The 25,146-nt window shown below is 39.3% G+C and overlaps 1 protein-coding gene across 1 annotated transcript; it reads right to left on the bottom strand.

Moving 5' to 3' along the window:
* Positions 1–21,047: 21,047 nt before the first annotated feature.
* srek1ip1 (SREK1-interacting protein 1) lies at positions 21,048–24,881 on the bottom strand. The gene is made up of 5 exons (XM_084954125.1): positions 24,751–24,881; positions 22,991–23,038; positions 22,523–22,675; positions 22,183–22,258; positions 21,048–21,888 (listed from the first exon to the last, which is right to left on the bottom strand). The coding sequence occupies exons 1-5, from the start codon at positions 24,761–24,763 to the stop codon at positions 21,651–21,653; spliced, it is 528 nt and encodes a 175-aa protein (XP_084810251.1). The 5' UTR covers positions 24,764–24,881; the 3' UTR covers positions 21,048–21,650.
* Between the last annotated feature and the right edge of the window lie 265 nt (positions 24,882–25,146).

The raw sequence follows: 25,146 nt of genomic DNA, 5'->3' as shown, positions 1-25,146 counted from the left end.
TCTCAAAGAGCACAAAACTCTCTTTAAAGTATGAGTTGGCAGCATTACCCCTGAAGATCAAGCTGTTGCTGTGGTCAAAATAGTGACATCATCAATTTAAAATTGTTTAAATGGATTTTGGGAGGACCTGAATAAGGAAAAAAAAACAAAAACTCAAGGTTGATTCGCTTTGATTTTCAATTACGTGACCTTTTCCAAACTGACGTCTTTGAAGATGAATCAACAATGCAGTATATTTTGGATCAACTTCCACCCAGAATATAATTCATTTAATGTGCTGTTTTGTTACTTTTGCTGTCATCTTGTGTGGCCTAAAAGGGCAAACATTAATCTTAGAAAAAAAAGAAGAAAAAGAGGATAGTGTTCAAGCATGTCTTTCATGGCTACAGGGTGGGACTGAAACTAATGACTAATGAACTTCATTAAAATGATAAACCAAAAAATCCAATTTATTATAACAAGTATTTAAAATTTGGCCACAGACAGCTATAGAAAAAAGAAAACACTATCTGCACTGCAAAGCTTCAATGCAAAAAAGATATTTAGGAAAATATGGCGGTTTGGGTTAAATTACACAGGCTTTACAACATTAACCTTGCAGGTTGAAAAATCATGATCACTCAGTCTGTTTAAATTTGATGAACCTTCACAAGCTTTCATATGTCACAAGTTGGGAGTCAGACTGCTTCACTTTTGCCATAAACCCAGTGAATCATGATACTGACGCTAAAGAACACCTCGAGCATGTGTGAGAAACCAGCAGCTATGATATCACAACAATATATGCAAAATGAAAAAAGGCTGAATCATCTGGTAGGCATCTCTAGTCTACCTTTTTCCAGAATGTAGCTGTCACAGTACTGTGTGGATTGTAATGTGGAGGTGGAGGACCCAAATGCAGAATGCTGCAGGGAGAACACGGAATGAAAAATGTAAAAACAAAAAGCCGCTATCGTGCTCTGTGATACAAACAAACCCAGAATCCAGTGAATTAGGTGATACCAGAAAATGCAAGGGTGCAGGAGCAGGGCAGCACATGCCAATGGTTGCACAACATATGCCATTACAAAGGACACAGGGAGTACTGGACTATGCATAAACACAGAAGGCTTATTAGCAATAAGGCACAGCTGGGGGAATGAGATACATGTGCAGACAATCAGGACAGAGACATGAAGCAAAACTCAAAACAAGAGACTAGAGAAAGCATCTGTCAAATGAAAATAGGGGGAAAAAAATCAAAAGACACATAGTTAAGCATGGATACAAGAAAACTTACACTTAATATGAAGACTGAAATAAGGGTCCACCAGACGACAAAGGTGTAAAAAAGACAGAAAACAGAACAGATCAGAACACACTGAGAGGACTGCAGAATAACTAAGAGAGGATTCAGGATCACCTGATACAGCCTAAATTAAATGCTTTATCAAAAAGGAAAGTTTTAAGCCTAATCTTAAAGTAGAGAGCATGTCTGTCTCCAGAATCCAAACTGGGAGCTGGTTCCACTGAAGAGAGGCCTGAAAGCTGCAGACTCTGCCTCCCATTCTACTATTAAATACTGTAGGAACCACAAGTAAATGAGCAGTCTGAGACTAAAGAACATCTGCAACATTTTGGATCAACCGAAGGCTTTGAGGGAGTCTTATAACTATGAATTAAAGTAGTCCAGCCTAGAAGTAATAAATGCACAAAGTAGTTTTTCAGCATCTCTTTGATGTTTCTAATTTAAAGATATTGTGTGATATGTGTACTGAAAAACAAATCATGATAAAAAAAAATGGCTCAAAGACTCCTCACAGTATTACTGGACGCCAAGGTAATGCCATCCAGAGTAAGCATCTGGTTAGTTTCCATATTACTAGGATTTTTAGGGCAGAGTACAATAACCTCAGTTTTATCAGAATTTAGAAGCAGGACGTTAGAGGTAATCCAGGTCTTTTATCTTTGAGACATTTCATTGGCGAGTGTTACAATGTAAGCAGAATTGGTCCTAGCACTGAACCCTGTGGAACTCCACAATTAACCTTGGAATGTGATGCAGACTCCATTTCATTGAACAAATTGGAGTCTGTTAGATAGATAGGATTTGATCAGTACCTTTATTAGCTACAGCATGCTCTAATCACTGTAATAAAATATTATGGTCAACAATATCAAAAGCTGCACTGAGGTCTAGCAGGACACGCATAGAGATGAGTCTACTGTCAGAGCCACAAGAAGATCATTTGTAACCTTCACTAAAGCTGTTTCTGTACTGTGATGATCTCTGAAACCTGATTGAAACTCTTCAAATAAACCTTTCCTCTACAGATGATCGGTTAACTCTTTTACTCTTTCAAGAATGTTTGAGATTGGCCTGTAATTAACTATGATATCTGGGTCAAGCAATGGCTTTTTAAGTAGTGATTTAACTACAAGACATAAGGACATATTCTAAGGAAAAGCATAATAAGAGTCAAACCTATATGCACTAGTGCAAGATATATCTAAAATAAATAAATAAAAGAGCAACTTGTGAATTGTGCAGCAGTACAAATGACAGTATGTGGTATGACAGTGATTATATGAGTTGTGTGTGTGTGTGAATTATATGTATTCATTCAATTTAGTTTATCATATGTAGAGCACTTATTGAACCTGGATTGCCAAAGCGCTGGAGTTGACATGTGTTAAAGCTGGTGTACAGCCTGGACAGATATCTACTTTGTTACAGGACTCTTACAGAGAGACAGCTGTATATGGTGTCTCTGTAGGTTCTCACTCATCCAGGTCATGAGAGTCAAAGGAGCTTGGAAAGAAAGCGACTGGACTTGGCTGTGTTTTGTTTTGTTTTTTTAATATATAGCACACTGCAATGAAACACAGCAATTATATAAAAGTCAGACAAATACATGGATACTGCTGGGAAACCCTTGTTAATGCACAGCAGCAGATTTTCCTGCAATCCTGAGTGAGAGTGGATTTCAACAACTTCATGAACGTCATGAACTATTGCAACAACAATTCCACCCGAGTCATGCCTGTCATGCTTTTGTACCAAATGGAAGCAATTCTGTCATAGTCTGTTCTACATTAATGAACAACATCATAAGACACACAGGTTAACACAGAACACAAAGTTAAAAAAAACAAAAACAAAACTTGTATAGAAAAAAACTACAAAAACAAAGTTTTAAACATCTGCTATGTGGCATGTCAGTTTTGGCAGTATCTCAGAGATCCACCACAATGTCAGGAAAATGGTGCAAGCAAACATTGTCACAGTTTGACATACACGCTATGTCACACACACACAGACACACACACACACACATACAAGCACAAGAAAAACAACGGCTATCCATTACCCAAGTTCTATTATTCAGTCTTCCCTCCTGCTTTTCCCCCAATTTCTCACGCTTTTTTTCTTCTCCGCCATAGTTTCCAATTTTATGGTGACGGGAGCAGAATGGAGAATTACTTCACTTCATACTGTTAATGACATTACCAGAGCAGCAGCTGCCACACATAACACATAGAACCCCAGCAAAATGTAAATGTCGCTGATAAAATCGTGTTGGGGAAATATTTAAAATAACATACCTCACAAAGTCAAAGAGATTGTTATTGAATGAAGAGTCTTTGGCAACATCACGAAGATGATAGGGGAAGATCTTCTTGTTGGGAGCACTTTTCAGCTGTTCTAGCAGCCCTAGATCACAGCAACTATAGCATGGATTACTATGCCAATTAGTGCAGACATGCTATAATGATGTAACTACCAAATGTAATATCTGAAATGCTTACTTTTTTATTATTCATAGTCCCGTATGTACGTAATTTATGTGTTCTATTATGTGTGTAGCGATGTTTATAACTGGGAAGGTTTCAGATACTAGACTAAATGGTAACATTGTTATTACCTGAGCCTGAGAACGGCCTCACAGAGCCACCAAAGCCTAGGTGGGAGAAGAGAAGCACACAAGTTGGAGGCTCAGCTTTTTGTGTGTGTGTGTGTGTGTGTGTGTGTGTGTGTGTGTGTGTGTGTGTGTGTGTGTGTGTGTGTGTGTGTGAACCATATCTGTTTATGGAATAATGTCTGCTGCCGGTCTGATGATTTCATCAGCATGGGCAAACAAAATACTACGTTGGTAAAGCTATTCGACCAGTTTATTTAAATAGACTAATTTATTTTACATTTAATTTATCATGCTATATTAATATATTGTTATATTAATTCAACCCCAGTTCCCTCCAAAATTGTAATGCTGTGTAAAATATGTATTAGTATACATAATTTGTATAAATCTGTATTTTATTCACAAGAGAATATAAAAAATGTGTCAACTATTTAAACTAAAAAATGTATTGTTTTAATAAAAAATATTAGCTTATTTTGAACAATTAAGAAAGAATATATATACACACAGTATAAGTAAATACTGCCCATGGAGTGAGCTGCCTTGGTGGAGGTTTGTGATCTCTGAATGATTCTTGTTTTAAAATTACTATACAAATACAATATGTATTATTCTTAATATATTAGTTTTCTTCCTCATCTGCTTACATCATCATTATTATTAGTGTTATTAATATCCATCTATACACACCTCAGACACAAACACACTAAACCTGAATGCTCAAACTACTTTTTGAGCGTTTTATGTAATGTAAGCTTAACTGTCATCTAAAGTTCTTCTAACATTTGAGTTTGTTCAACACGTTATTTTTGATTAACTTCAGTTATTTTGGATATTAAGTACCTGCTCTTTTATATGGCAGACATCTTTGGAAGGTTTTGATTCCTGGGGTCAGTTTGATCCCAAACAAAAAAGATATGTCTTTAGTCTGTTGTAACAGCTGGAAAGACAATGGAAAAAGTCTTTTTTCAGTTGCTCACAGGTTCTTGCATTTGGACAAATTTAACAAATTATTTTTGTTTTTTGCTTTTTTCGTTGTTTGTTTTGTTTGCTTTTATTTCTTTTCAAACATTATGTAAACATTTTAAACATTTAAAAAAACTATTTGACTTACAAGTGATGAATTTACTGCAATGAATTTCTTGGGTCATTTAAAAAACCTGCATTAACTGCAAGCTTTAAAAACAGTCAAATGACCTCTTAATTTAGATGTTTATGTAGTTATTTATTTATTTTTTAAGTTTATTTTCTCCTAATAAAGACTTCATTAGTGAGGTAATTTCCGGTCAAATAAATAGCTCCGCCCACTTGTCTCTAGTTGTTTGATTTTGAAATGTGAGCAGGTGGAACTGAAGACATTGAAATGTCAGTGGTCTCATTAGCTAACAGTTAATAAGCTAACAGCTAACATGCTAACACAGCCAGTTTTAACTTGGAGTTTCCCTTACACTTGTATGGAGGAATAAATATCACTGTAGAAGAGCTTTGGTTTGTAGTTTGTTCTCAAAACAACTACAAAAATATAGAGTTGTAACTAAAATAATGCATAGCTTTCAAACATAATTTATATACATAATTTTAATTTATATTTATATAATTTGTAACCACTCTCTCTCATTCATTCAGGACGAGTATGTTGAGCCAGATCTGAGATGATGCAGCGGCCCTCATTATAGTAATCTATGACAGCGATCCAGTTCATTACCAGACTGTGAAAGTCCTCCAGAGTGACTTTGTGGAGGTCTCCAAAGAACTGCTGATGAGCTTCTTGGTAATGTTTGGAGTGATCTATGCACTACATCTACAATACTACAATTATTACCAAGAGACTGAACAACACTGTATTCATTGAGAGTACAGCAGTCGGGAAGCTGGTAAACTGTTCCCTAACTTATACTCAAGAGTCTGGATCACTGTATCACTGTAACTGGAGCACAGTATCTTGTTTTCATTTATTTTTATTTCATTTTTTTGCAATAAATCAACTACAATACATTTTTAATAGTTATTGTTTTGAATATGAATGTTATGTTATTGAGATATTTAAAAGTACTTATCATGTCTTTAGCATTTGATATTCTTTTTTAAATGATTTATTTGAATATTTCTTGAATATTAACAGGATGGTGTGTTATTGGTGGAGGCCAAAAACAAATACTGTTTAACTGAACAAATGTGCTGAATCTTTTAAATGTAGCAGTTCTCAGTGCAATTGAGGCAATCGCTTCATGCTGAACTGACAGGTCTTGCACTCATTAGAACTGATGAATTATTTTTTGAAAGTACTGTAGCTTACCTGTCTCAGTCAGACTGGCTTGACAACTGCTGCCAACTGATATATATGTTATTTAAATAAGTAGAGGTCACTGGAAAGAAATGAACATAATTTACTGGAGCAGACAGTATTAAATTATTTGGTGATTAGACTCTGATGCCAACCGAGCCCCAACAATGGCAGGAAGAAGAACAGGACCTTCTGGAGTCTCGACGCTGGAAATGAGGCTGAATTACCAGGGTGAGGTACACATGGGGACGTGGCTCAGTCATAGGAAGGATGACTAACAGAAGAGCACAGATATTTAACGTACAGGGAACAGTGGCTGATGGGCTTGCAAAAGACACTGAAGAAAATTGACTTTGATGTGATATAAAGAACAGACTAACAGGCCAAACCTCCGAAAGCAGATGAATAAATATCAATCTTTTTTATTGAACCGAGACATTGACTTTATTTGGTGTAAGCTTTTTTGAAGACTGCTTACACTCTGAACAAAGAAATCCTGGTGAAGGCTCTGAAACCTGAAGGTCAAATCTTATACTGATGGTGAAAAACTAATATAATGAAAAAATCTCTCAATTTATGGAAATAGAAGTAGACTGTTAGAAAGCAGAACTTCATTATTTGAACTAATCCTAACCCCGATCTTTGTTATCTACGCTTTCACTTTAATGCTTTGTAGGTAGAGATGTTTATGCTTTCTTCTCTCAACCCTTGTTATTATCTCTGTCTCTCTCACTTTCCGTTTCCTCTTTTCACTGCTGCAGCGGCCTGCTTTTCTCATGCACGTCAGACATGGTTTTACCCAGATCCAAAGGGAATTACTGAGAAAACATCTCTGGTTACCACCATCTCTGTGGTTATGCTCCTTACCAGTTGTTACAACAGGTCCATTTGAAGTCATGAATGAAAAATGGCAATTCTCTCTAGTGGCTGACACAAGTACTGGACACAATCAGTGGGTTGTATTCAGTCTTCCGGCTTTGCATTTCTATGATCAAAAGCCTCGATCAAGGCCTTGCAATAGCTTTCAACAGAGAAGCCCTCGCCCTGAGAGCCACAATGTCACACAATGGCAATACACTTTTACTAAATCAGTCTAATTTAAATGCTGATGTCGGATGGCTGCAGGACTCGTGACTCTTGGTTGTAAGAAAAGAGGAAATAGAGTATAGTTTTTACACAGCCACAAAGCGGTTGGAAGGGTCAACAAAATATCAGACTTAATTTTAACCTAATTCATGTACCCTAACCTTAACCATGTGGTTATTTTTGTAACCATGACAACAATGGTCCCCTGACCTTAACAAAGTTCAATTACTTAAACATACTGTAGATGTTTCCCAAACCTTACCCAAGTAGTTATTTTAACCGAAACCAATGTTTCCCCAAACCTCTCCAAATCTTAAACATAGCTGTGTAAGATCAGAAATCTGTTTTATTTTTGCAGCTGTGATTTTTTTTTTTTACTTTATCCTGCTAATATGAGCACCAAATAAGAGAACTCGTACTTGCCGTTCTAAAGGGTAAAAGTGCAATGACCACTCCCTCAGCTTCCCTCTCCTCCACCAACAACAAAATGCTGTTTTTTCACCCACCAGGAAGCAAGTTCGAAAGCATAGTTGTGCATCTAGTAGGGGCCCCTAATGGCCCAGCTGCCAGTTTATTGAATTAAACGCTTTAATTCCAGATGAACCTGAAGTGCATAAACACAAACAGGGCAGAAACACAGTGAAGTAAATAATGTTTTTCTAGTCTTTCAGCTACAGCTAGCTGCTTAAAATATTGGGTCTTTTTCGCTGTCTCGTTGGCAGTATCAAGTAAGAAATAGAGCTCTTGTTTGATGTGAAGTGCTGTCCTCTGTGTTAATGTATCCATCAGTTTGTCAAGATGATGTGCTGAAATTGTCTGGGAAAAAAGATCTTGTTGTCAGAGGAGAATGGCCAGACTGCATCAAGCAACACTAACCTAAATAACCACTTGTTACAAACCAGGCATGCAGAAGAGTATCTCTGAGTGCACAACATATGTTGCTACACTTTGAGCCCTGTATTACCAAACAAGTATCGTTTAAACACAAAAGCCTACCTGAATAGAATTTCAACCATATCCTCCCCTTTAAGATCACAATGTACCCTTGGGGTGGCTGTAGCTCAGGAGGTAGGGCAGGTCAAGTTCTAATCGGAAGGTTGGTGGTTTGATCCCTAGCTGCTCCAGCTGCCAGAGTGTCCTGAATCCTGCTCCCTGATGTGTTTATCAGAGCCTGAATGTGTGTGAATGTTAGATACACTTTCTAAACTTAGGTGTAGAAAAAAAAGTGCTTTAAGACAATGAGGCATGTTGTATGTTCTTTAAGTGCTCAAACAGAGTAGAAAGGCACTATATAAGAACCAGTCCATTTACCCTCTCCTGATAGCTGCTTCTAGTAGGAAAATTCAGCATGTCAAAAAGCTCTCAGATCATCTTGAACTGGTATCTTGAACATGTCAGTGTACTCAAATGATCTCCACAGTCAATAGAGCATCTTTGGCATGTGGTGAAATGAAAGAGTCACATCATGGATCTGCAGCAAAGTGTGGTGCTTATCGACCAAAATCTCAGAGGACTGTTTCCAGCACCTTGTCAAATCTATGCCATGAATAACAAAGGGCAAAAGGGGAATCTAACCAGGTACTAGCAAGAAGCACCAAATAAAATGTTTAGTGAGTGTAAATATTCAACCCTTTGACATGAATGCAAACGAGTTTGGGACTGCCCACAACAATGAAATGAGGAACCACTTTCCTCAGGCGGTGGGACTCATTGTGAGACACCTCCAGGTTCAAATTGTGATTCTCTCTAAAAGTGCCCATTTTTCCCAAGAAACTGTTGATAGAAGAATCCCATTGAAGTTGAAGATAAAACCAGCTCTCTCTGTGAATCACAAGAATATTCCAACACAGCTGCTCTTGCATTATGCGAAGAAAAAAAAGTGATTAACCCAGAATTTGTCTTCTAATTGCCCATATATTAAGCTATTGATGTTCAGAATTACAAAGCTAAGCACATCACAGGCCTGAATGAATAAATGACTGTTTGAATAAGACATTAGCAAACAACCCCACACTAAAACTACACCCACGCAGGATTTAATTTCCCCCACCGTCTAATAAGCTTCCCCTTTTCTCCCTTTGCCATCTTCTCCTTTTCTCTTTTCCAATTTTACAAACACATACACACACCCAGCCACTTACTGTAGACAATTACAGAGTCTGCTAATTTTGCCTTGGGAACTTTTTGCAGTTTATGGGCCAGATACAACACTTTAGAAGAGACAATTTGGTACAGTCGTGGAAGAGCAGAGAAAGCTGACATTAAAACAGTACTTCACATAGTGCAGATTTCATAAGGCTCTCTATTTTGAAGTAAATAGTGAGTCTTTTACCTTTTCTGTCCCCATTTTTGAGTATTGCTCTTGTACAAAATAAATGGTAAGACTGCACAAGGCTAACAAATTTCATGACAGACATTAATACCATCAGAATGCACTCGATTAAAAATAGAAAATGGGATTTAAAGAGTCTCACGCTGTTTTTTAACATGTATTCCCCTCAAACAACTTAAAACGTTTATTTCAATGCAAGCCTAAGGCCAGCTACAATGCAAATTAGGTTTACATATACGGCACATCTACTTGCTGTGGGTTTGCACAGTTTATGTGTATACTTTAAAGAACCAGTTGTTGAGATGTCTTCAGCCGGGCCACTTAATCTCTAGCTGCTCTTGAGATGCAAAGAGAAACCATTGTGACAAGTGGGTTTCTGGTTTGTATCCCTGTACCAGCTGGGAAACTGTCAGGGGAAAATGAGTAAGATGCTCTGTACGCTCAAAAACCACAGTTGAGATGCCAACAAGCAAGGCACCGAACCCTGTAGTTGCTCCAGTTTAACCAGTAAAACTTTCAGGCGAGTATGTGAACTTGGAATTTGCCTTAAACGAAACAAAAATAGATCCTAATTTTCTGAGAATACTAAACATACTGGGATGTGCTTAAAATGATGCTTTCTTTGTAAACTTCACATCCTTGCATCCAAGACTAAATTACTTAAAGGACACTTGAAACAGGAAAGAAAGAAAAGACAAAAAAAAGAAAGAAAGAAAAGAGATGACGTGTGTGTCAGAGTTCTTTTTTTCTCCTATGATGTACAGTGACAATGTACCAGAACTAAGAATAACCATCCTGATGATGTTCAAGCCATCATGTGCCCCTCTGGCCTTGTTTGACAGCTCTTTCAAACAAATGGACAGAAACCCCCCACAGAACAGAACAAAGGCGCACAAGACTTTCCATATAAATGCGGAGTGGAAAGAACACTAAAACCAATGTAAAAGTGAGCAGATGTGCCCAACACAGAGATGACACCATGTCACTGGTGTTTGAAAAAGCCACATGTGTCTGATGTCGGGGATGTGTAAAAAACGTCTATCGTCATTCGAGTAGTACAGAGGAAAGGATCTGTGCTGTGGTGCTGAAGCTGAAGGGTCTCTTGCCATTTTCTTTCCTGATGGTAAGATGTCTGGGGTGCTGCTCCTGCCACCTTCTGGACCATTTTTTGGGACACATGCAATGCATCAAATAAAGAAGAAAAGAGAAAAAGAAAACATAGAGAGGGTGATGTGTATTTCCTGCCTGTTCCTTAAAAGGGAGAAGTTAAAGATTTTAAGAGAGAGAGTCTTTGAAGATAACAACAATAAAATTTTCATTTAAATAAAACCTCACATTATGGAACACAGGGAAGATATAAGTAAAAAAAAAAATACATATATTTAAAAAAAAAAAAATACTTCTAAAATGTGAACTTTGTAGCCCTAACCTCCTCATGAAGGCTATTCCACAGCCCTACTTCAAATGCCATATCCCCTTTCTTTATCAAGCTGGATTTTGAAATGGCAATAAATGATACGTACTAGGACCTTATAGTGGCTGGAAGGCACATGCTGGGATAAAAGATCACGCATCTTGGAGGAAGAGGTTTGAGGGTGTCTCAAATAGCTGATAATCGCTTATTATCAATTTTGTAAGAAACATCTAGCCAGTGTAACGCTACAGGGTAAAAATGCAGCCAGTTTTTCTTTTTTCTCTCTGACATGATGAAACCAGGAGAAGAAATATTTGATCAAAATGAAGGTAAAGACCATTCAATCTCAATTTTTTCTGTATTTAACTGCAGGTAATTTGGTGACATGCGCTCATAGATGTTTTGATTCCAGCTCAGCATTTTAGCAAGCTCACTGCTTGGAAAGATCTGAGAGAAATCAAAAGAAAGCTATTAAAAATATAATTTGTGTTAAAGGAAGTCTCTTTATTTCACAAATATGATACTAAGAGGACATGTTAAGGCTACAAGTATTAGAAGATTCCCGATGTCACCAGGACTAATGTGGAAAACCGTGCTGAAATAAAATGATGCAGAAGTAATGCAGTGAGTAGAGAAAGATCAGAAGGATCCACGGCTTAAAGGATCAGGGCGTACACATCCATGATCTGACTGACCCATATTCCAGAGCCAGGAAACTTGTCCTCACCATCACCACCACCACCTCCACAGGCAACCTCATCCAACACAGGTTAGCTGCAGAGAGCCTACTGGTCATGATCCAATGTGACCCAGTGTTAATTCCCTGGTGAAAGCCACCCAGTCAGTCCAGTGATGCCTCAAAACCTCAAGGTTTATATGAACAAGCTCCACTCTGAATGGGAACCCAGGAACTAGGCCGGTAATAACAGACCTCAGGAAAAAAAAAGTTTTGACCAAAGAGAGAGCGGTGAACAGGGACTCACCCCGTTTGCCTGCTCGTTTTCTCTCCCTGCAGGTTTTTGGGAAAATGTCGAACACGCTTCCTGTAAAACTATGTAGTATTTATTACAGCCGTTAGTTTTTGATGGCTGGGGTCATGTAGCCTGCTGTCTATTTATCCTAGAGGTCATTTACTACTGGTTTTTGGGGCCAGGAGAGGAAGAAGGGAACGAAATCTAAGATGCAGGAACTAAATTGGTAGCAAATATATAGCTTCCAACTTGTCCATTGGCCATGATGCATTTTTCAAGCGCTGTGCTCCAAGATGCGGGGACGGCTTGCCTCTGAAATAATATTTCAACAGTGGTTACAGATGCAAAACTGGTGCCATCTCTCAGTTTGGGCTGCTCCCACCAAAGTGCAGCATAAGGGATTTTAATTTTATTCCTGGGAAGATATTATGCTTTGCTGAGAAGGGGTGGTGATCATAAGGTTAAGAGAGGCATACTCATAACCAAAGGGTTGCATGTTTTAATTTCCAGGCTGAATAGCATAGGGTATGCCATTGCAATGCCTTTAAGTCAGCCCCTAGTCCAGTGCACTACTGCAAACGTTGTCATTGATCAGATACCAAGTAAATACAGAGCTCCAAACTGCCAATACAATAATGCAACAATACACAGCTTTCAGCTTTTCATGTATTTTTTCAACCGGACCTTTTCTGGACACGTGGGATGTTAATGTGCCTGTCTCTAAAGCATGTTGAGTCAGCTTCTGTTGTTCAAATGTGCTAAAGTAGACTTGACAGTGAACACACAAAGGTTCAGACATTTTTAACTATGCATATTGGAGGTATATTTTTTCATTTCCAAAAAACAAAATTTATTTAAAATAATTCAGTGTGCTACATATGCCTGTTTTCTGCAAGCAGATCTGCAATCGGCCCAAACTCACCACTGTAATAATAATGGATTGGATTTATATAGCGCTTTTCAAGGCACCCAAAGCGCTTTACAATGCCACTATTCATTCACTCTCACATTCACACACTGGTGGAGGCAAGCTACGGTTGTAGCCACAGCTGCCCTCGGGCAGACTGACAGAAGCGAGGCTGCCATATCACGCCATCGGCCCTTCTGGCCAACACCAATTCAATTCAATTCAATTCAATTCAATTCAATTTTATTTATATAGCGCCAAATCACAACAAAAGTCGCCTCAAGGCGCTTCATAGATACAGAGAAAAACCCAACAATCATATGACCCCCTATGAGCAAGCACTTTGGCGACAGTGGGAAGGAAAAACTCCCTTTTAACGGGAAGAAACCTCCGGCAGAACCAGGCTCAGGGAGGGGCGGCCATCTGCTGCGACCGGTTGGGGTGAGAGAAGGAAGACAGGATAAAAGACATGCTGTGGAAGAGAGACAGAGGTTAATAACAGATATGATTCAATGCAGAGAGGTCTATTAATACATAGTGAGTGAGAAAGGTGACTGGAAAGGAAAAACTCAATGCATCTTGGGAATCCCCCGGCAGCCTACGTCTATTGCAGCATAACTAAGGGAGGATTCAGGGTCACCTGGTCCAGCCCTAACTATATGCTTTAGCAAAAAGGAAAGTTTTAAGCCTAATCTTAAAAGTAGAGATAGTTTCTGTCTCCCGAATCCAAACTGGAAGCTGGTTCCACAGAAGAGGGGCCTGAAAACTGAAGGCTCTGCCTCCCATTCTACTTTTAAATACTCTAGGAACAACAAGTAGGCCTGCAGAGCGAGAGCGAAGTGCTCTAATAGGGTGATATGGTACTACAAGGTCATTAAGATAAGATGGGGCCTGATTATTTAAGACCTTGTATGTGAGGAGCAGGATTTTGAATTCAATTCTGGATTTAACAGGAAGCCAATGAAGGGAAGCCAAAACAGGAGAAATATGCTCTCTCCTTCTAGTCCCTGTCAGTACTCTTGCTGCAGCATTTTGGATTAGCTGAAGGCTTTTCAGTGAGTTTTTTGGACATCCTAATAATAATGAATTACAGTAGTCCAGCCTGGAAGTAATAAATGCATGAACTAGTTTTTCAGCGTCACTCTGAGACAGGATATTTCTAATTTTAGAGATGTTGCGCAAATGGAAGAAAGCAGTCTTACATATTTGTTTAATATGTGCGTTGAAGGACATGTCCTGGTCAAAAATGACTCCAAGGTTCCTCACAGCGTTACTGGAGGCCAAGGTAATGCCATCCAGAGTAAGAATCTGGTTAGATACCATATTTCTAAGATTTTCAGGGCCGAGTACAATAACCTCAGTTTTATCTGAATTAAGAAGCAGAAAGTTAGCGGCCATCCAGGTCTTTATGTCTTTAAGACATTCCTGCAGTTTAACTAATTGGTGTGTGTTATCTGGCTTCATGGACAGATAGAGCTGGGTGTCATCTGCATAGCAGTGAAAATGTATGCTATGTCTTCTAATGATGCTGCCTAAGGGAAGCATGTATAATGTAAACAGAATTGGTCCTAGCACTGAACCCTGTGGAACTCCATAATTAACCTCAGTGTGTGAAGAGGACTCTCCATTTACATGCACAAATTGGAGTCTATTAGATAGATATGATACAAACCACTGCAGTGCAGTACCTGTAATACCTACAGCATGTTCTAATCGCTCTAATAGGATATTATGGTCGACAGTATCGAACGCTGCACTGAGGTCTAGCAGGACAAGCACAGAGATGAGTCCACTGTCAGAGGCCATAAGAAGATCATTTGTAACCTTCACTAAAGCTGTTTCTGTGCTGTGATGAGCTCTGAAACCTGACTGAAACTCTTCAAATAAACCATTCCTCTGCAGATGATCTGTTAGCTGTTTGACAACTACTCTTTCAAGGATTTTTGATATGAAAGGAAGGTTGGAGATTGGCCTATAATTAGCTAAGACTGCTGGGTCTAGAGATGGCTTTTTGAGTAAAGGTTTAACCACAGCCAGCTTGAAGGCCTGTGGTACATAGCCGACCATTAGAGATAGGTTGATCATATTTAAGATCGAAGAATTAATCAATGGCAGGACTTCTTTGAGCAGTTTTGTAGGAATGGGGTCTAAAAGACACGTTGATGGTTTGGAGGAAGTAATTATTGAAGTTAACTCAGAAAGATCAATTGGAGAAAAAGAGTCTAACTTAACATCAATGGTACTAAGAGTAGCTGTAGATAATATTACATCTGTGGGATGATTACTGGTAATTTTTTCTCTAATGATAAAAATTTTATTTGTGAAGAAGTTCATGAAGTCATTACTAGTTAACGTTAAAGGGATGGTTGGCTCAACAGAGCTCTGACTCTTTGTCAGCCTGGCTACAGTGCTGAAGAGAAACCTGGGGTTGTTCTTATTTTCTTCAATCAGTGATGAATAGTAAGATGTTCTGGCTTTGCGGAGGGCTTTCTTATAAAGCAGCAAACTATTTCTCCAGGCTAAATGATGATCCTCTAAATTTGTGACACGCCATTTCCTCTCCAGATTACGAGTCATCTGCTTTAGGGTACGTGTTTGAGAATTATACCACGGAGTCAGGTACTTCTGATTAGAGACCTTAGTTTTCACTGGAGCTACAGTATCCAGAGTTGTACGTAGTGAGGAGGTGAAATTATTAACAAGATAATCAACCTCTGTTGGGGTAGCGTTCAGATAGCTGCTCTGCTCTGTGTTGGTACAGGGCATTGAAGATGATAACAGTGGGTGGATTATATTCTTAAACTTAGTTACAGCGCTTTCAGAAAGACATCTACTTTGATAAAATCTACTCTCCACCGCTGTGTAATCAATTATTGTAAATGTAAATGTTATCAGGAAATGATCAGACAGGAGAGGGTTTTCAGGAAACACTGTTAAATGTTCAGTTTCTATGCCATATGTTAAAACAAGATCTAGAGTGTGATTAAAGTGGTGGGTGGGTTCTTTTACATTTTGAGAGAAGCCAATTGAGTCTAATAACAGACTAAATGCCATGTTGAGGCTGTCATTTTTAGCATCTACATGGATGTTAAAATCACCCACAATAATTATTTTATTTGAGCTCAGAACTAAATTAGATATAAAGTCTGAGAAATCAGACAGAAACTCTGTGTAAGGCCCAGGTGGACAATAGATGATAACAAGTAAGACTGGTTTCTGAGTTTCACAGCTGGGGTGGACAATGTTAAGCATCAGGCTTTCAAATGAATTAAAAGTCTGTCTTGGTCTTTCATTAATTAATAGGCTGGTGTGAAAAATTGCTGCCACACCGCCCCCTCGGCCTGTGCTTCGAGGTTTCTGGTAGTTAGAATGACTCGGGGGTGTTGATTCATTTAAACTAACATAATCATCCTGCTGCAACCAGGTTTCTGTAAGGCAGAGTAAATCAATTTGTTGATCAATTATTAAGTCATGTACTAACAGAGACTTGGAGGAGAGAGACCTAATATTTAATAATCCACATTTCACTGTTTTACTCTTTGGTTCAGATGTGGATACTGTACTGTTCTTTCTTTGTAATTGTTTATGTTTAAGTTGTTTGTTGCTGGTTTTTAGTTTGTTTTTTGTCTTTTTGGAAGCTGACACAGTCTCTATGGAGATGGGTTTTTGGGGGGGTAGCAGGAGGAGAGAAGCTGCAGAGAGGCGTGTAAGACTGCAACTCTGCTTCCTGGTCCCAACTCTGGATAGTCATATTTTGGGGGGTTTAATAAATTTGTCCATATTTCTAGAAATGAGAGCTGCTCCATCCAAAGTGGGATGGATGCCGTCTCTCCTAACAAGACCAGGTTTCCTCCAGAAGGTTTGCCAATTATCTATGAAGCCCACATTGTTTCTGGGACACCACTCAGACAGCCAGCAATTTAAGGAGAACATGCGGCTAAACATGTCACTCCTGGTCTGATTGGGGAGGGGACCAGAGAAAACTACAGAGTCCGACATTGTTTTAGCAAAGTTGCACATCGATTCAATATTGATTTTAGTGACCTCCGATTGGCGTAACCGGGTGTCATTACTGCTGACGTGAATTATGATTTTACTGAATTTACGTTTACCCTTAGCCAGCAGTTTTAAATTTCCTTCAATGTCGCCTGCTCTGGCCCCTGGAAGACAATTGACTATGGTTGCCGGTGTCTCTAGCTTCACATGTCTGAGAACAGAATCGCCAATTACCAGAGTTTGACCCCCGGCGGGTGTGTCACCGAGTGGGGAAAAACGGTTAGACACATGAACGGGTTGGTGGTGTACCTGGGGCTTCTGTTTAGGACTATGCTTCCTCCTCACCGTGACCCAGCCGCCCTCTTTCCCCAGCTGCTTGGGGTCTGCCGGGGAACAGCTAGCGGGGCCTACGCTATCTTCGGCTGCACCAGCTACAGGGGCCTGGCTAGCTACGGGTGAATGAAGGGTGCGAAGCCGAGTCTCCAATTCAGTAATCCTGGCCTCCAGAGCTGCAAATATGCTACATTTGTTACAGATATCATTACTGCTAAAGGAGGCCGAGGAGTAACTAAACATCTGACACAATGAGCAAGAAAGTGCAGGAGGGACAGGTGAAGTAGCCATGGTGCTAACGAGTCGGCTACGAGCTAAGCTAAGCTAGCGAAACAGTACAGAGACAGTGAGTGAATACTTTGGCTATAAATTAGGTAGTGAGTACACAGAAAGTGTGCTTCGGATGAAGCACGTGAAGATTATACTATGAAAGAAGAATGTATTTAAAAGTTGTTAATTAAATTGCTAAGCAAATAAGCTACTCAGAAACACCACTGTGTTTGAGCAGGAACAGGAAGTGATACTCTACCGCAGAGCGAGCAAACACCAAGTGACCAGCAGGCGGTAGGGTAAAGTGTCTTGCCCAAGGACACAACGACCAGGACAGAGAGCCCGGGGATCGAACCGGCGACCTTCCGGTTACAGATGCGCTTCCCAACCCCCTGAGCCACGGTCGCCTCCTAACTGTACTGTACTTTTTTCTGTTGTTTTCAATTACAGCTGAGTACCACCTAATTGTGGGCGGGGTAAGTATGGCAACCTGACCTGAAAGTCCAGTGAAGTCATTCGTATGCAACAAAAAACACAGGGAAACAATGGTGGTTATGTAGGCAATGCTATATCCAATTGTAAACATCTGCATCCTGTTACTGGACCACGGTGGAGGTTGGTATGTAGCCATTTGCCTCGTTGCCTAGTTTCAAAACTGGCGGGTCTGATTCTTGTGAAGAAGTCACTCTCCAGTGACATCACTCCCTGGCCAATCAGTGGCATGGAGTCTGTTGACATCAATCTTTGAGCTCCCACCAAAGTAGGTACCTGGTACCAGGTACTATAGCCCAGAGAAGAACCCAAAAAAACTGAGTCAAGTCAACCTGAGTTGTGTCAAGTAGGTACAAGTACTGAAATTAGAGGATAGAACCAAAGTATCGATCCTTATCACGCTAGTGTCAGTCTGACAGATAGATGCTATCGATTTTTGGATGGCTTCACCACCTCTACTGACTTCATTAGCAGCCCGTGGTTGCACTTGGCCATTCCTTGAGGGCGTTGCTGGAAAAAAAGCACACGTAAGCTCAAATCCCCCCAAAATGGATAAAAACAGGCATCAGTGCATGCTTCGAGGTCGCCCAAAGAGGCCTGAAACTGAGCTGCAAAAGTTATACAAACAAATTGAGAAACACACCTTATGTTAATGAGAGATCATTTTCTACTGCTGCAATCATTCAGGCCAGCCATTCAGAAGAAGGATTCGCATTAAAGTTCGAGATCAATGCCTCAAAGATATTTACACGAGGGGTGCTGAACGATTGTTCCATTGCAGCTAAACTCTCCAAAAGATGACTTTGACCATCTCATTTTCATTTAAATGGCTTAGCGCAGTCCCATTTGCTCTCTGCATTCCTACAGCCAGACAGGCTCACTAAAAACCAATGAGCTGAAGAAAATAGGAAAGCCTCGTTGTAGTCTTATACAAACAGCATATGGTTTGCGCCATGCCGCTGCACACAGCAGCACTCCTTAAACTTTATTTGCTCCTCGGTATCAAGTTGTCCTCTTGCCATCTGTGCAATCATGAAGTTTCACACTCTCGAAGTTTCTTTTGTCAAAGCACCTTCAAGAGAACAGGAGCAATATTCAGGTGTCACAACTGAGTGTTTCCTACACGCGCAACTTGATTTTATTAGTATTATTCTAAGGACCGTGGGCATTACTCTGTAATAATGATGTCAGCTTGCATTGTGTAGCTCCTGAACACATTACCAGCTATTTGTCTGTTGATTTTCCGAGGATATGCGAGACACACAGTGAGCCTGTGCCATGTATTAAACTGCAAATCCATTATCTCAGATGCCCCCCTCGGGAATCAAACATGGCAACCCCAAATTTCCATAAATTCTCCACTGATTGCTCGTCTGTCTTCACTTAGTTGTCAGCGGCATCTGAACATCATTTGGTTGTTTTGTTTTTAGTAAGGAGGGAAAAATGGCTCTCGAGATCTAAAAAAAAAAGAGATAAAGTTGGGATGTCTGATCATAACATCAGACTCTGATCAGTAGCCATGCACGTAGCTGACAGGATGTTACAGATGTTTAAAAGCCCCCCCAACCCCCGATTTCCCCCACGGCAAGATGAAATTAATGGCCTATTTATAAACACCTGTCCCACAGCCCAGATAAACCAAGGTTCTGTGGGTGTTTGTACTCCCTCATATCTTATTGACACCCTGGAAGAAGAACAATGGCATGAAGGCCGATGGTGCTAGAGCCATAACAGGGTCTGCAGAGAGCCCCAGCCATCGTGCTGACAGTTTGTCCTCCTGAGGGCACATAATAGTTATTCTTGTGAGAGGGAAGACTGCGATATAAATAGGGACACCCTTTCTTTATCAAATGCCCTCTAAACAAGGTGTGTAAAAAAATAAGAATCGGCTCAACAAAGACTAAGTCCACTGGACGGAATTTAGAGCAAGTGAAGGAGACCATGATTTTTACAGCTTTTTTTTTTTACTGATAAAGACCCCCATGGCCCTTCATACTACACCAAAGCAATTAAGTAACTGATAACTGGCACTAAAGTTCCTTTTTTTCACTACGGGCTATAAAATTTTCAGTTTTGGCACTACAGTTGAAAAAAAGGGGGGTTTCTCTGAATTAATAAAAACTTTCAGTTTTATAATTACAGGACTGTCTGGGAAATGACTTACAAGAACACTTGCTGTAATTTTATACACTAATTCTTACAGTTTAAGTCAAAAGAGTCATGCTGACTGAATTCCTTCTTCACAGCGGGCAGCATTTCTTTAGAAAAACTGTGACAAAATTGCTATTTTTCTTATATTATATGTGTGATATATAAAACATGAAGTTCTCAGGGATTAAATGTTTACTTAAACTTGAGATCAAAGGTGGCTGCATGTGGCCCACGACGTAAACTGAGTTTGACACCCGTGTTCTAAACATTTACCGCATCAGAGTGAGACTGACACGGGTGCCTGTTGCACTGAGGAGCCCTGCCAAGGAGTGTTGTTACTCAGCTACTTCAGGATTATTTGGCAAATCAAGCAAGAGTCAGCAAGTCTTTTTGGCTGGATCCACTTGACACCATCAGAAGACATGATGCCAGTAACTTGAGGTGATTCAGTTCACTTTCTGAAACTTCAAAACACAACTATGAAGCGCGATCTGTTTAACCCTCTATGCTCGTTTGTCAGATTGAAGAAGTCATTTCTCACCTTCGTTTCATATAATTTCCTTTTATCCATTTGCATTTTTTGTTTTATTACTCACAATTATTCCTGAAAAATTCTCACATTTTGATATTAAGCAGCCTGCCAAACTAAGAACAAAATATCAGCGTCAAAGTTTACATCTTAAAGATTACTGATCACCGTCCCTGCTTTGGCAATTCAGCTGGCTTATTTCACATTTTAGGCATGTTGCTGCCCTCTACCTGCCACAAGACTGTCCTGTACCCTCTTTGTTTTTGATTAAAAAAATAAAATCAAGCTGCAACAGGCTTGTATCTCTTGTGAGCATCATCATCATAATGTTATATCGAAAGAAGACATTTTTCAAAAACAGGAAACAGTTCCACATAAACTGATACGAATATAAAATTTTATTACAACACAAGAAGTAAATGGTGAATATGAAATGAAGCTCTATCAATAGGAACGGTAAAGTATGCAAAATTTATATTTGTGATGGTTTGGAATGAACTCTTCTAAAATACAGATGGTTTTCAGTAAGATGTGGATGAGTAAAACAAATCTGACAATCACATTTCAGTAAGAAAGTAAAATTATTGTAAAGTAACTATTTGAAGTTTCTTGATTGGACTTAAAAGCTTCCATTACTGTAACGATTTCTGACTACAGCTATACATTTAAACAACACAAATGACACTTGTGACATTGCATAAAGCCTGAAAAAACAAAGAAACTACAGCAGGGGATGATCCTTAGTTTTGTGCATGTTTTCCTGAACACGTCAAAAAAACGTGGGTGAGGTTTGTTAAATTTGCATAAGGTGTCATTGGGTGGCACCACAGAACACAAATTCACATTTTAATTCCTCGTCTCGCTAATGAAACACTTATATACAACAAGATGAGGTGCCTTATTTATGACTGCCACTAAATACTACTTTTTGTGGGCTGCAGAATAAATATGTTGGACATCCAAAAGCTGCAAAGTTACTTGGTTCAGTCACTTTCTGAGGAGTCACTTGAGCTGGAAGAGGAAGAAGACTCGTGTTTCCTTTTCTTCTGTCTTTTTTTGTGATGCTTCCCGTGCTCTTTTTTGTTCTTTTTGCTTTTCTTCTTTTGGCTTTTTATTTTCTTTTTCTTCTTTCTACGCTCCTCATCAGAGGAAGAGCGTGACCTGCTGCGCTTCTTTTTCTTTTTTGAAAGCTCCTCCTCGTCGCTCGATGATGAATCAGATCTAAGTAAATATGGAAAGTATTAAAAGACAAAAACAAATCAAACAACTCAGTTTATCTATGAAGGTAAACACACTTTCATTTCAGAAAAGCGGGCAAATAAACTTCAAAGGTAATAAATATATACAGAGTCTGACTTATGCAAGTAGTGCAAGTAAATACAAGGATGACAGCAGTGGAGTACAAGTGTGTTACAACACTCTCATAGCTCTATCTTAATACATCAACTCATATAATATGAACATTAAACATGTGCAAACAAGTAGACTGGGACATCAGAAAAATATTTAGGTTACCTCTTTCTTGGCTTTCTGTCTTTGCTCTTCTTCCGTTTTCGTCTTCTTTTTCTATCATCATCGCTGTCATGGGAACCTACCATGCAAAAGCAGCACCTTTAATCTCATAACTAAGAGGCCTCATTAAAAATAAATAAATACAAATAAAAAGCTAATAAAATAACTGCTGTCCAATTGCAAAAATCCACACTTTTGATATTAATCAGGCTCCAGCTTGTATTGATGTTGATTGGATGCTGAATTATGTAAAACTGCTGTATTTATTGCAAATTGCCTTGCAGTAAATAATTGCATATTTTAAAAGCTTACAGAAAACAAGGGCAGGTGCATCAATTCTGACCTTTTCGATGCTGGCCGCTTCGCTTCTCGCTGCGTTGCACCTGAGGTTCATCATCTTCACTCTCCTCGCTGCTAGTGCTGCTCACATCCAGAACAATGTCCTTATGAGGGTCCACTTTAACAAAATTTCGGCACTCAAATGTTAAATGGCCCGCTGAAAGATGAAAGTCAGAGAGAGCGGTAAAGAGCGGTGAGGACACTTTTTATTAACATCTCTGAACCTCAACCTTGAAACTCATAAGAGGACATGCGAATAAGTCAAAAAAAAATAAATAAATAACATAATTACAATTTATTTCCAAAATAAATCTGGCTCAAAGACTGGGTAAGAGGCAACATAAAACAGACTCCGTCCTAACTCTATAAAGTCTATTTTCACTGAGTAAATATTGGGGGGTACAAGTATAACAGTATGACATCCACACATCTCTGAAGCTTGTAATAAAACGTGTTGGTTAGTTTTACTTACGATAGCCACATTTCTTGCACCCAGCTCTGATGTTGTCCTTATTAGGTCCTGTAAGATCGTTAAGAGCTTTTGAATGATTTTCATGCAAGTATGCATTCAAATTCACATTATTATGTAAACTTCTAATTAAATACATATGCCTTTATAAAATGAACATACTGGTTGAGCTCTATATAAAGTGGTGAAAGGGTGATAAAGAATGACCCGCTACTATGCTTTTTAAGCACCCAAAACATACAGTAGGTATACACTCACAGCTACTTTATTAAGTACCCTTTGCTAGTGCAGGGCTGGACTGCGTTGTGCCTTCAGACCTGTCTTAATTCTGTATGGCAAAGCTTCAACAAGGTGCTGCAAACATTCCTCAGCGGTTTTGGTCCAGATCGACATGATAGCATCACACAGTTATTGCAGACTTGTCAGCTGAACATTTGTGCCGTGAATCTCCCTATGGTGCCCTACTGGATTGAGATCAGCTGACTATGGAGGCCATCTGAAAACAGTCAACTCATTTTCATCTTCAAGAGACTAGGTTGAGATGATTTGAGTGTTGTAGTGCATGCTCCTGCTGGAAGCAGCTATCAGGAGGCAGGCACACTGCGGTCATCAAGGGGTGGATATGGTTAGAAATTATATTCAGGTAGGCTGTTGCATTACAAAGGGGCCCAAAGTGTACCAAAGAAATATCGCCCACACCATGACACTACCATAAGCAGTCTGCACTGTTGATACAGGGCAGTATGGATCCATGTTTTCAAGTTGATTATGCCAAATTTTATTCCTACCATCTGACAGCTGAAGTGACATCAGACCAGGCAACATTTTTTTCAAATCAGCTATTGTCCAGTTTTGTGCTCTGGGCTCATCTGCGTCAAGGTTCAACATGTATGTTCACATGTGCATTCAGAGATGCTCTCCTGCATACCTTGATTGAATAGCTGTTGCTTTCCCATCAGCTCCAGACCATCTGGCCATTCTCCTCTAACCTCTGGCATTAATAAAGCATTTTTGCTCACAGAACTGTCACTCACTGGATATGAGCTCTTTTTCAGTCCATTCAAAACCCCATAGATTGTTTAGTGTGAGTTTACTGAGTTTAAATACTTTGACCAGCTCATCTGACACTAACAACCACAGCAGACTCAAATTCACATTTCCCCTCATTCTGATCTTCAGTTTGAATTTCAGCAGCTCACCTTAACCATATCGACCTGACTAAATGCACCAGGTTATTGCTACGTGATTAGCTGATTGATGATTTACTTTAAAAGGCAACAAGGGTAACAGATGTATCTAATAAAGTTACTAATTGAGTGCATATGTTGTGTGATATATTGCTATTATTATTATTATTATTTTACTCTCTCTACTCAACCAAAAAGGAGATAAGCCTAATGCTACTTACAAGAGCTAATCATAAAAAATAAAAAAAAGTACTAAAATCGAATCCATGAGTGTTTACATGGAGTATCTCGACATTTACAAGTACTGTGCTTTACGCTATTCTGTACATCAACCGTAATGTAGCCCCGTGTGCTAAACGTAGCCAAGATTCTCGCTGGGTTAGTCATTGCACAGACTTCACTTCAAAGGGTTTGTGTTCTTAAAATACGTTAAGCTAACGTAAACGTAAGCCCCACTTTGTGTTACCAATGCGTTAGTTACCCTGTCAGCTCTTACCATTCCAGCGAAAACTACATGAATAATACAACAGAAACTGCGAAAATAAGTAAGTTACACATTTGAAATATAATTCCCACCTGGTACAGCCATCACTGTGTCCACAATAAAGCCCCCAAACAGCAAAACTTATTATTGTTATAGCGCGAATCAGCCAACAGCGTCCTCACACCAAATACCGTCGACAGGAAACACTTGTTCTAGAAACTACCGCGTTCCCCCTGCTTATGTTCGTGTATTTTTTTCCTACTGACGGCAGGAAAACCAAACTAGTGGCGCATTATCGCCGCCCGACGGAAAGGAGTTGGAGCAGCAGACTGTGTGACATATTTTCACAAGGATATCTTGTGGAAAAAAACAAGAAAAAATATAGAAAAGTGAATAATCTAAATATAATGTTCTATTGTCTTCAATGTTTACACTTACATAAGCTATGAATAATCTGCCATTGTCAGACCCTGGTGACGCTATAACAA

Source organism: Perissodus microlepis, chromosome 15, assembly GCF_051167445.1.
Source record: "Perissodus microlepis isolate ML-2025 ecotype Zambia chromosome 15, ASM5116744v1, whole genome shotgun sequence".
NCBI lineage: Eukaryota > Metazoa > Chordata > Actinopteri > Cichliformes > Cichlidae > Perissodus > Perissodus microlepis.
This window is presented reverse-complemented; position numbering and strand designations above follow the sequence as displayed.

Coding starts and splice junctions, on each gene's coding strand:
- srek1ip1 (XM_084954125.1), bottom strand. Junction 22,676..22,990: donor GTGCAAGAAATGTGGCTATC/GTAAGTAAAACT, acceptor TTCATCTTTCAG/CGGGCCATTTAACATTTGAG. Junction 22,259..22,522: donor AAGCGGCCAGCATCGAAAAG/GTCAGAATTGAT, acceptor TTTGCATGGTAG/GTTCCCATGACAGCGATGAT.